The 10,761-nt window shown below is 41.2% G+C and overlaps 1 protein-coding gene across 1 annotated transcript; it reads left to right on the top strand.

The window, feature by feature from the left end:
* The first annotated feature begins 4,638 nt into the window (after window positions 1–4,638).
* LOC111841028 (regulator of G-protein signaling 4-like) lies at window positions 4,639–8,599 on the top strand. The gene is made up of 5 exons (XM_023806462.2): window positions 4,639–4,789; window positions 5,279–5,386; window positions 5,660–5,721; window positions 6,763–6,929; window positions 7,211–8,599. Exons 1-5 carry the CDS (start codon window positions 4,746–4,748, stop codon window positions 7,457–7,459), a joined length of 630 nt encoding a protein of 209 aa, XP_023662230.1. The 5' UTR covers window positions 4,639–4,745; the 3' UTR covers window positions 7,460–8,599.
* The last annotated feature ends 2,162 nt before the right edge of the window (window positions 8,600–10,761 follow it).

The raw sequence follows: 10,761 nt of genomic DNA on the forward strand, positions 1-10,761 counted from the left end.
GGCGTTTCGTGAAAAATATTCTGCACTTGAAATCCTCAGAGGCGTGTCATACTTTGCTCGCTCGAGAGCAGCTTCTGAAAATAACCAAAGTGTGTGCATCAGGAGGATGATTCTACATAAACACAATTGAGGTCACTTCCTGCTTCAGGTATGTCAAGGGAGAACATTTGATCACAATTTATATTAAGTGCATCTTCATATTGCGTTTATAATGCATTTATAGAACACTAAGAGGCAGCAGGTCCCTGGTAAAACTTTACTTAAGGCCATGGTTTTAGTTTTTAAATACATTCATAACAAATAATAATTCATTCATAAAGCATTATAAACATGGCTATAAATATTTATGAAAAGGCACAACACATTATAGCTGTGTTTATTATGCATTATGAATGCTTTATGAAGCTCTCGTCTATAATGCACTATAGATACCTTTATAATGCATTATAATGCTCGGTATAAGCATTAAGGATGCTGTGTATTGCATTATGAAGGAATCTGTAGTGGCTTAAATGGTAAAGTGTTTCCATTTTCCTTAAGATATCTTAAAGCATTGCATTCATAATATTTTCAATGAACAACACATTACAGCTATAATATACATCAACAAGAAATATTATAATTGCATAATGTTTGTAATGAATGTATATTAAAGATGTTAAGGCATGTTAGGATGTTAAGGTATGTTAGGATGTTAAGGTATCCTTACACGCTGCTTATGAATATTCTATAAATGCATTATAAATGTATTATGGAGGTGTACTTATTCAATACCAAATATTTATGCATGTTGGAGTAGCTCCTGAGGAAATGGATGTTTTATTGGTAATAAACCAGTTGCAGGGACCTTGAGTCTGGCTGCTAGAGAGCACACTCAGGTACAGTACTGGCCGAGTGGAGGGCCGCTATTTATAGTGCATCTGGAAAGAAGGCCGTTTCCATCGCAATGGAACTAAGTGTACAATGAACTGAGTGTATCCTTGTGCGTGCAGGTGGAGCGCGCATATGCTCTTGATGGAATTATTTAGGAATACCTTTCTGCTGACAGCTGCTCTGTGGACAGCGGGACCCTGTACTTTCCACACTCACGGAATCTTAAACTGTGCCAGCAGCGGACGTTTTTGACAAAGTCTTGAAAGCAATCGGTCATTTCGGTGAATTACTCGCACGGTCTACGTGAGCTGAGGTCCAGCTCTTAAACAGCCCCATATTTAGGATGAAATTTTCTAACAACCTGCCCTTGAGTGTGTGTGCATGTGTGTATTTGTTTTGGGCCGCAGTTCAAAGGAGAAGCAGAAAAACACCTTATTCTGGGGCCCAAATTTCACGCTGATGTAACCCTCTCACTGGAACAGTGGAGCATTTGATTTGCATCTGTCCAGTCAGCCCAAGTGAACCTGTTTCATCATGGTCCAGATGAGAAGAGGCGAGTACATAGACACGTAGCGTAGACCTCCAGAGTACGTAGACCTCCAGAGTACAGCTGTTCCTCATCCCGTGACACCTTACGACCACCTCAGGCTTCGCTTTCTGCAATTCATCAATCCCTCGAGACACTGAGCTGTTTTAGTTTCCTTATTTTATTTTACTCTTAAATAAAAAAGGGGTAAATCACATTTCATCCCAATCACGACACCCTTAACCTCTACCCAGCCCTAACCTTAACCATAAGTAACCTAACAAAATATAAGACATTTCACATGTTTAGTTGTTTGATTGCAGTCACGAATTTTTGAGTTTCCCCTTGTGGGGACTGAAAAATGTAATTCGCATGTCACGGTGTCGCAGACCACGCAGAAGTAGGGTTGCCACCGGTCAGTTGTAATGCAGGATCGCCCCGTATAATATGGGATGCAGCAGTTCTTCCAATACGGGAGGATGCAGTATTATAAGGGACGGATGACAACCCTACATGCGATTTTTCTGCCCTTTATTATCGATCATGGCCTTTACTTATTTCTCTTTACTGCTGACTCTGAGAGCTTTGCACAGAAATCGCTATGCACCCGTACTGTCTGTGCCTGTACAAATGACTAATAAATCTTCTTGAATCTTTGTCTCACGTACACATTACTTTGTACTAAAGAGCCAGCTACAGTGAATATGGTAAATGTAAATATACGCTGTTAGCTCACAACCTTCTGCTCTGTGTGCATGGAGTCTATCTGCCTGGCTTTCCAGGGGTTAGTCCTTCTACTGCAGGCCAAACACTTACAGTCAAGCTAATTGGCGTTTCTAAATTGCCCGTTGTGTGTATATTGTGTGTGTGCCCTGCCATGGAACGACTGGGCTATCAGGGGCTATCAGGGTGTTCCCCAGTGCTGGGATAAGCTTTGGGCCTCCCTGTTGCCAGGTACTAGATAAGTGTTTAGATGACGGAGGCATGTATAAACTCCATAAAGTAGCTGCCTTCGAAACGCTGCTGGTGTTTTCGTTTGTAGAGCTGCTCTGTCATGGACAATTGCATCGCATGTAGCGGAGTCGACTGGCACTGTGCTTTGTGATCCTGAAGCGACATCTGGCTGCATTTACACCCACGTAAAAGCCAGGGCCCCCCCGCCCTGGACTAAGGTTCCAGCTGTTGCCGTTCGCTGCCCCTCTCACTGACTCTCATGCCTCAGTCTGCAGAGACCAGCTACGTTAGGGCGCAATCCCAGTCTGATTAACCGCTGAGAAGGACAAGGGCTTAAGGTTTTTAATCTCGATTGTGTTTAAGCATTACCTTATCGCAGTGCAATACTGATTTGCTTATCTCGTTTTTACTGAAGTGTAGCTATGCTGAGATTCAGGCTTGTACAGTATATTTCAGGCCAACAAACCTGATTTTTCTTCTTCAGTTACAGCATTAAGCTCCGGTGTTCCTGTGGTGAGATCAATAAATGTATTATCGAATGCGAAATTTTCTGGTTCTGGATATGTTTTCAGGGCTGGTACTCATTTTGAAAAAATCATTACATCTTATCATGGCGATAATTACCTGAAGGAGTTTTCTCAAGTTGGAGCGCAAACCTTGTTGGTATATTGCCAGTAGTGTTATTACTACATCTAGGGCTGGGATCATTCTCCCCATATGGGTCAAACTCTAACTTTGTTAGTTCATATGATTTTGTTAATCTGATTATACTGATTGCACCTGCCAAACCAAACAGCAGCGACTGAAAATATAAACTAGACTTTGTTCTAAATTAGATGTTACTTCATGAAAAAACATTGTTTCCTTGACTGTGTCTTTTTAATGACTTTTACAGAGGCGTAATTATCGACGCCCCTTCACACGTTTGCCCTGGTGACAGACTGTGGAAACTTAAAGTGTCTCATGAGAAGTTCTGCGTCTCAAAGGCGATGAGATGGAAACGGGAGCCGCTGAGGGCTGCATGCTGAATGTGTGTACATCCAGGAAAGGGGATGCTACAAGGGAGGTGCATTTGCTTATTTCACAAAAAAATACTTTTTTTGGCAGCTTTTAATTTGCAGGTTCGGTGGAGCACAGAGCATAACTGATGGATGTCCTACCAGGGGAAACGTTTAAAACTGTCTTCTGGGTCTTCCAGACAACCACAGATTGGCAAGAAAAAAACCTATGATCTCTGTACTTTATACCATCTGATTCCAAGATCTGAATGTTTTTCAAGACTCACAATGATCTCTGTACTTTATACCATCTGATTCCAAGATCTGAATGTTTTTCAAGACTCACAATGATCTCTGTACTTTATACCATCTGATTCCAAGATCTGAATGTTTTTCAAGACTCACAAGACTTTCAGTGGCACGTCATGTACCTCTTAATAGCAGCAGAAACACATTGTCATTATTCTTATTGCCTGCCATGAAGTTAATATTGAGTCCCAGTAATCATATAGAGCGTTTAATTCCTGGAGAACATTGTGAACATTGTGTCGTCTGTCTGATCCTTTAGGCTTCACAACAGCATGTTCATTGTTGTGATGATTGAATAATTACATTAGAAATACAGTTGGCTCCTGAGGTATTACCTGTATTATCTATCATCTGTGTTATCTGCTCACGGTTCGCTGTTGTAAGGCAGTAGTTCCCAATCCTGTTCCTGGTGTTCCCCCAGGCAGAATTTTTATTCATTCCAATCCACACTTTTCAACCTGCCACATTCATTATTAGCCTATTAAGAGTTGGAATGACAACATTCTGGTGGTGGTGGGGGGGAGGGAACAGGATTGAGAACCACTGCTATAGGGAATGGTATCTTTCAGGAAGGAAATGCTCCTACCAACTAATATTGTTTATGGGACATGAGTACTGAGTTACTTTTCCTGACTTAGGCCCTCCAAGATCACCCCTAGAGTATCTGCAGACATTTCTAGTAAGGAACTTTGTACCTGCATCAAACCTGTTTTCCAGAATTGGTAGACGTGGAAGAACATTTCGAGACCTTACAAACATCAGCACCTCTGCATTCTGCGCAGTTCAGTGGCGTTTAGTTTGTCCGCTATGCTATTGCCAGTATCCCAATATCTAACATCCAGGACTGCAATATAGCTAAATATCTAACATTGCCTTAGATATTCCATTCTGATGGCTCCTATTGTTTTTGCTGCTTAAGGACGTTTGTGGTTAACTGTCCCTGATTGGCTGATCTGCTGGCTCTAGCTGCCTCTGTGCAGTAAAAGCCCCTGGTGGGAGAGGAGGCAGTGACTAGCGCTAACGCAGCAAAGCAGGCTGCATTCAGAGCACTTCCTGTGTGGGACACTAACACCTAAGCAGGCAGAATGTGCAAGGGGCTCGCAGCCTTACCTGCAACATGTCTGAGGAGGTAAGATGAGCTTGTCTTATTTGCTCCGCTGCCAGAAAGGATGTGCATGAATCAGATATGCATTAGGTTAGCCAAATAATAATAATAATAATGATAATACATAAACATAAATGGTGAAATAATGTTATTTGCATAGAGAAATATAGCGACAAACTGTTTTAAACAGATTTTGGTCTATGTTTTATTAGAAATGTAAGGAATAGTGCAACATAAACATGTGTAATGTAGTTATGAATAATTTTATTTTCATGTGTGATGCTTTGTGAAATGGTCTGTCAGTGTATTACATCTTTAAAGCCATCTTTCATGCACGTTTTCATTTATATATCATCATGGTAATTGCTTATACTAACGATCAGATTATATGGCAAAATACTGTCACCATTTAAATGGTGATTTAAAGATTCAAAAGGAGATTAAAGAATTAAAGAATTAACGAAAAAGTCACCAAAATGACACATTTGCCTTGAGCCGACTTTTCTGTTTCAGTGCAAAGGACATCAAGCACAAAATTGGATTTCTACTTCAGAAGCCAGAGATTCAACAACATCAAACCGTGGTGAAAAACAACAATGAAAAAGCTACTGTAGCAAACAGGTCTACTAAACTTCATAACTCAATCAATAGAAATCAAAGTAAAAGAGGATAAATTCTGTATTTCTCTCTCTGGACAAACCATTAAAATATTTTTCTTATGAGAATGTGCTTTTACCATAACTTGTTTGATCTTTTATATAACTGGCACAAAAAACATTTGACATTGAGATTTTCATTTGTATTCCTTGCGTACAATGCAACAATGTAATGAAACACACAAGACAAAAGGATTACACTTTTAAATAAAGTTACATACATTTCTTCTCTTGACAGAATTGATCCAGAAGAAGTGAAGAAATGGGGCGAATCATTGGAAAGCTTGGTCAGTCATGAAGGTGAGCAATAAGGAGCTGAGGACGATTCTGAGTGCAAGGTTAGAGTGAGGCTGGGTATTGAGAGCTGTTATTGACTTCAGAGATCGGGTGTCTTCAGGAAAACACTTAAGACTTTACAGCAGACACGCATGTCCTGTATCTGTGCTTTTCTACTTTAGATCTGCTCTCTATAGACACTCACTCATCTTCCCCAGGATCTACTAGCTCGAGAGTCCATGGCAGGTCAGGAAATGCTAAGACTCTGCTTACAGTGGTTGTGAAATACCGAGCTAAAGGGGGAGTTACGGACCGCGGTCCCTGTTGTTACAGTAAATATTGCCCCCAGTTTGCTCAGAATAGACAAGGATGTCAGGACTTCTCCCACAGGGTCACTTTGTAATGGGCTCCATGCCGTATGCTTATGTGTTTTTTTTAGCTGTTTTTTTTCGGACTGAGCCCCCATTGGGGCGGCCGCGCGCCGCGTTCTCATGTCCCGGACGTGCCGTACGTGTCCGCAGGCCTGGGTCCCCCACGGGTGAGCCCCTGGCGGACCGAAGGGCCAGCCCTCTGGGTTTTCCCTGGCCGCTGCTCAAGTGGCCGCTGTGTGAGGGGACGCTGCTCGGGTGCACTGACCTCCTGAGAATCCCCTCCTTCCACCCCTTCCCGGACTTCCTCACTCTAACCATTTGCTCTCAGTCCAAAATAAATATGACGGATTGCAAATTAGCTTGATTCTGTGCCGAAATAAGCCAATTAGCCTAACACAACAGCTTTCCGACCTGATATGCCTTACAAACACCAATTTAGGTCCAAAATGTATTTTCAATTTTCTGTACAGATGTATCTATCTGTCCATCCATCCATCCATCCATCCATCTCCAATAAAGTTAATCCTGATCAGACTGATGGGGGAGGGGGGGACCTGACATTCATCCTAATGATTCACATCTTGCACCATCACTATGTCACCACACCTTGTTTTAGTTTTAGCATTATTCTTTTGTGCCAGCCACAAAATGGATGTCCAGAACTTTAAATCTAACCTGATATTACCCTATACAGTTGGTTTGATGACCTTCGAAACGTTCCTGAGGACCGAATTCAGCCAGGAGAACCTTGAGTTCTGGATGGCCTGTGAGGACTACAAGAGAAACACACCACCGGAGAAGCTTGCCACCAAAGCCAGAGAGATATTTGATATGTTTGTAGAGGTGGAATCCCCCAAAGAGGTACAGAACCAGGGGCGTTGTAAAGGTCGGGGGGGGGGGGGGGTTGGGTTTAGGGCTATTCCAAGGGCTATTCCCCTGAGTAACAGGGGCCCTAAAAAAGTTGGATCATTATTGGATGGTGTGCATTGGGGACCCAAAATAATATGCTTTCATGGGGGGCAAAATCTCTAGCAGCACCCTTGTACACAACATCATTTGAAATTGGCTTCCATAATTACAAATCCCGTGTACAGTGCTAACGATTCCTAAACCTGACGATGTAAATTCTGTCACATCTTCAGGTCAACCTCGATTCCACTACTAAGGAAGAGACCCGAAGGAACCTTGCGAGCATCAACCCAACTAACTTTGAAGAGGCACAGAGGAAGATCTTCCTGCTGATGGAGAAGGACTCCTATAGACGTTTCATAAAATCCAAACTCTTCTTAAATATCTTGCAACAACCTGAGAAGAGGAATATTTGTGGTATAATGAAAAGAGGAAGGAGGAACGCCCCTGATTGGCCGCCATCGTGGATTAATGGCCATTGAATATATTTATTCTTGAAAGATCTTCAGGTCACTAAGCTACCTGGCCTTATGATTTGATTGTCAGACAAGCCTGATTTTGAGGTGATTTCCATTCCAAGTAAACCAGCTTAGGGAAATTAAGTCTCCTTATGCTGTGAGATGGATTGGCCCTTCATATATTGTCATGGGATAAGGTTGCAGCAAAGATAGATTGAGGTGTAAAAAATGCAAAAAAAGAACTGAAGCAGTAAATTATTTTGAGAAGCTGGGTGCTAATGTCAGGTACACAAGTGTTTTTAGAAGAACAAGAAGTGGAAACTATTTTAAGAAAGCTCAGACTGAGCAAAGTTAAAAACAAATCACAATTTTAATGTGTGAGGGAGAACTGAAAACATAAATGTAAATTTATAATATGAATATACTGTGAGAGTTGAAAACCTGATAAAAGATAAATTGGCCTCATTGATTCAATAAAACACCTTAAAACCAGAGGTGGAAAGTTCAGGTCCATAAAATACAAATCCAGACCAAGGTTTTGTTTCAACCAAGCAGTTGAGTATAGACTCACAGTCACATAGTGCTCAACTGGTTGGTTAAAACAAAACCTTGGTCTGGATTTGTACATTATGGACCTGAACTTTCCACCACTGCTTAAAGCACAAACCAAAGTTGAAGAATTTAGTTTATGAGACAATTCTCCTGATTTTTATTTGCAATTTATATAAACAAAGATGCTTGAAATACAATAAGGAAAATGTATTTGCTGTTAGGGACCAATTAAATTTAGCATTGATTTTATGTCTTAGGGAAATAATAGCTTTTAAAAATCTTAAAAGTTTAGGAAATCCATATTGTATTGTTGTATTTCAGTAATTCATCAGCACAGGCTAGGCATTGTACTGTTAACCATGAGTAACTTTATATAATATTTGTAACGTCTTGAGACTATAAACACTCTGAAAACACACTGACTTTGCTCCTACTTCTATTCATGTCTTATTTGCTAATTGCCATCTTGTACTTCTCATCACAAGCTGTTTGACTGTAATTTCACTGTAATCCTACTTGCATTATCAGCTGTACTGACAACTTTAGCAAACTATATGTAATGTAAGTACTTTAACTGAAGGTGAGCTGAATAAAGTTTCACAGCTATGTTTAGTTGGTCTTGCAATGCATTTTGCTTTTCACATTCCTTTCCACTGAAGTCATTCATTCATTCATTCATTCATTCATCTTCCATAGCTGCTTATCCAGTACAGCAGTGTTTCACAATTTGGTCCTTGGGCACTCACAGGCAGTCCACGTTTTTGCTACCTCCCAGGGAGCAAAAATGTGGACAGTCTGGCATAAAGCTTGGTGGGTGCAAAAACGTGGAGCGGCTGTGGATCCCCGAGGACCGGATTGGGAAACACTGCAGTACAGGGTGAGCCTGGAGCCTATCCCAGGAAGCACAGGACACAAAGAGGGGGGGCACCATGCATGGGATGTTAGAAAAGTCCTTCCTGCTAAGAGCAATTTTGGTCAAATAACCTTAGTGTTGCTAAGGCCATGGTAGGTTTTCATTCTTGCTGTAACTCAGTTCTTAATTGTTTTTAGTGAAACTGATCTGAAATCACACATCCTTCATATAAATATTATAATTTATCATTTTTAGAGGTTGTTATTCAGTAGGCAGGATGCTTCCCTGTTTAAGAGCCAACTTTCCTCTCATTTACATTTACAAATATTTACCTCCCTAATTTACCCGACTCATATAAGGTTTACAGGAAACATACACATACGCTGGTGCAGCTCCCATGAATCAGCACGTCTAAGGGAATCACATCATGAGCTTCACATTTAGCCTCCTTGGTTCTTACTGGACCCAGATGTCCTGCTGAGATGCGGTGCACTTCCGCGAGAGATGCGAGAGTGGGTCCGATTAGCAGCTTGCGTTTGTATGTTTGCTGATCGTTCCATCTGCTCTGGAGCTGGGCTTGGGTGCCGTACCCGGGAGGGAGGGGGGGAGGAGAGACAATAAACAAGGCCAGATTTATTTTGTAGCACATAAATACCTAAACTTTCGGCTCATTGGTTGAAAGGATTGAGGGGGGTGTTATAACACTAATAAGACAGACCAGAAAGGGCGGGGGGGGGACCAGCGAAGGCTCTGGGTGAGGTGTAGGTCTGCTTTAGCCCCCCCCCAAACTGCACCACAATGTATTCAGCCAGAAATACACACATGTAGACTGGCTACAGTTTCACGCCTAATCACATCTCAACCAACTCATGCCTTTCATCTCTGCATTGGCTAACAGGCTCAAGTCACAGAGGACACAAAGGCCTCGCATTTGCAGGATGGCTGGCTTACGTGCATAACAGATACCCATCTATGTCTACCTTTGAGAACAGCCAGAAAGCTTAAAAAGCGACTATTTTTAGAGCGTCAGTTAAAGGCCCGAGCTGCATTATTTCATGTGTCATTACAAGAATTCAACAGCCATTGGTCCATGTAGGAAGGACTTTAACGTTTTTAAAGGTTTAATTTAAGAGCTTCTTTTACATTATCAAGAAAACCGCAGCCATTTCCCACATAAACAGCTTCTGCTAGTATCTGTCTTCCATATTTAAATCTCAGTGTCAGAACAGTGTGTTCTGATTCTGGAATAATTTCACATCTGGGCCTTTAGTACAAGCAACTAACAACTTATGTCATCCGGTACTCACTGTCCTACTGTGAGAAATTAGTTTACTAACCAAACTCAGCCTATTATGGTCGCAATTAATAATGTAGACAGGAAATCTATCTGTGAAATGGCAAATGGATGGTGTGTTCAGATGCTCAGAGTCAAAGTTTAGTTTCCAGGAATGAAATAAATGATAACAGATAAACAGACACGTGACCTTACGGGGGAAGCTACTGATGTGGACTATTCATTTTTTCCTGACATTTTATTTATTGTCCAACTCTTTTAATTCCTTGTAGGGAAATTTGTAAAGGAACATTTTATCTAGATTTATGGACCATAGGAAAACAAGCTTATGGGAGATAAGGAAAAAATAGGTTAAATAGATAGATCAACAGAGCGAGAGAGAGACACACAGATAGAGAGATAGATGGATGGATGGATGGATGGATGGACTTTAGGGAACTCAAGCATAAATTTCTGACTCCAGAGTAGCACATAAAACACAACAAAAAGTCATGCAAGGACAGTACAAACCCCAACCCCAAAACTGACACATTGTAAACCAAAATATATAAATAACCAAAATAAGACGATTACAATATTGTGGATAATCATATTACAGGGGAAAATATGTAGTCTGACCTGGTATTT

This window comes from Paramormyrops kingsleyae, chromosome 21, assembly GCF_048594095.1.
Source record: "Paramormyrops kingsleyae isolate MSU_618 chromosome 21, PKINGS_0.4, whole genome shotgun sequence".
Classification (NCBI taxonomy): Eukaryota; Metazoa; Chordata; class Actinopteri; order Osteoglossiformes; family Mormyridae; genus Paramormyrops; species Paramormyrops kingsleyae.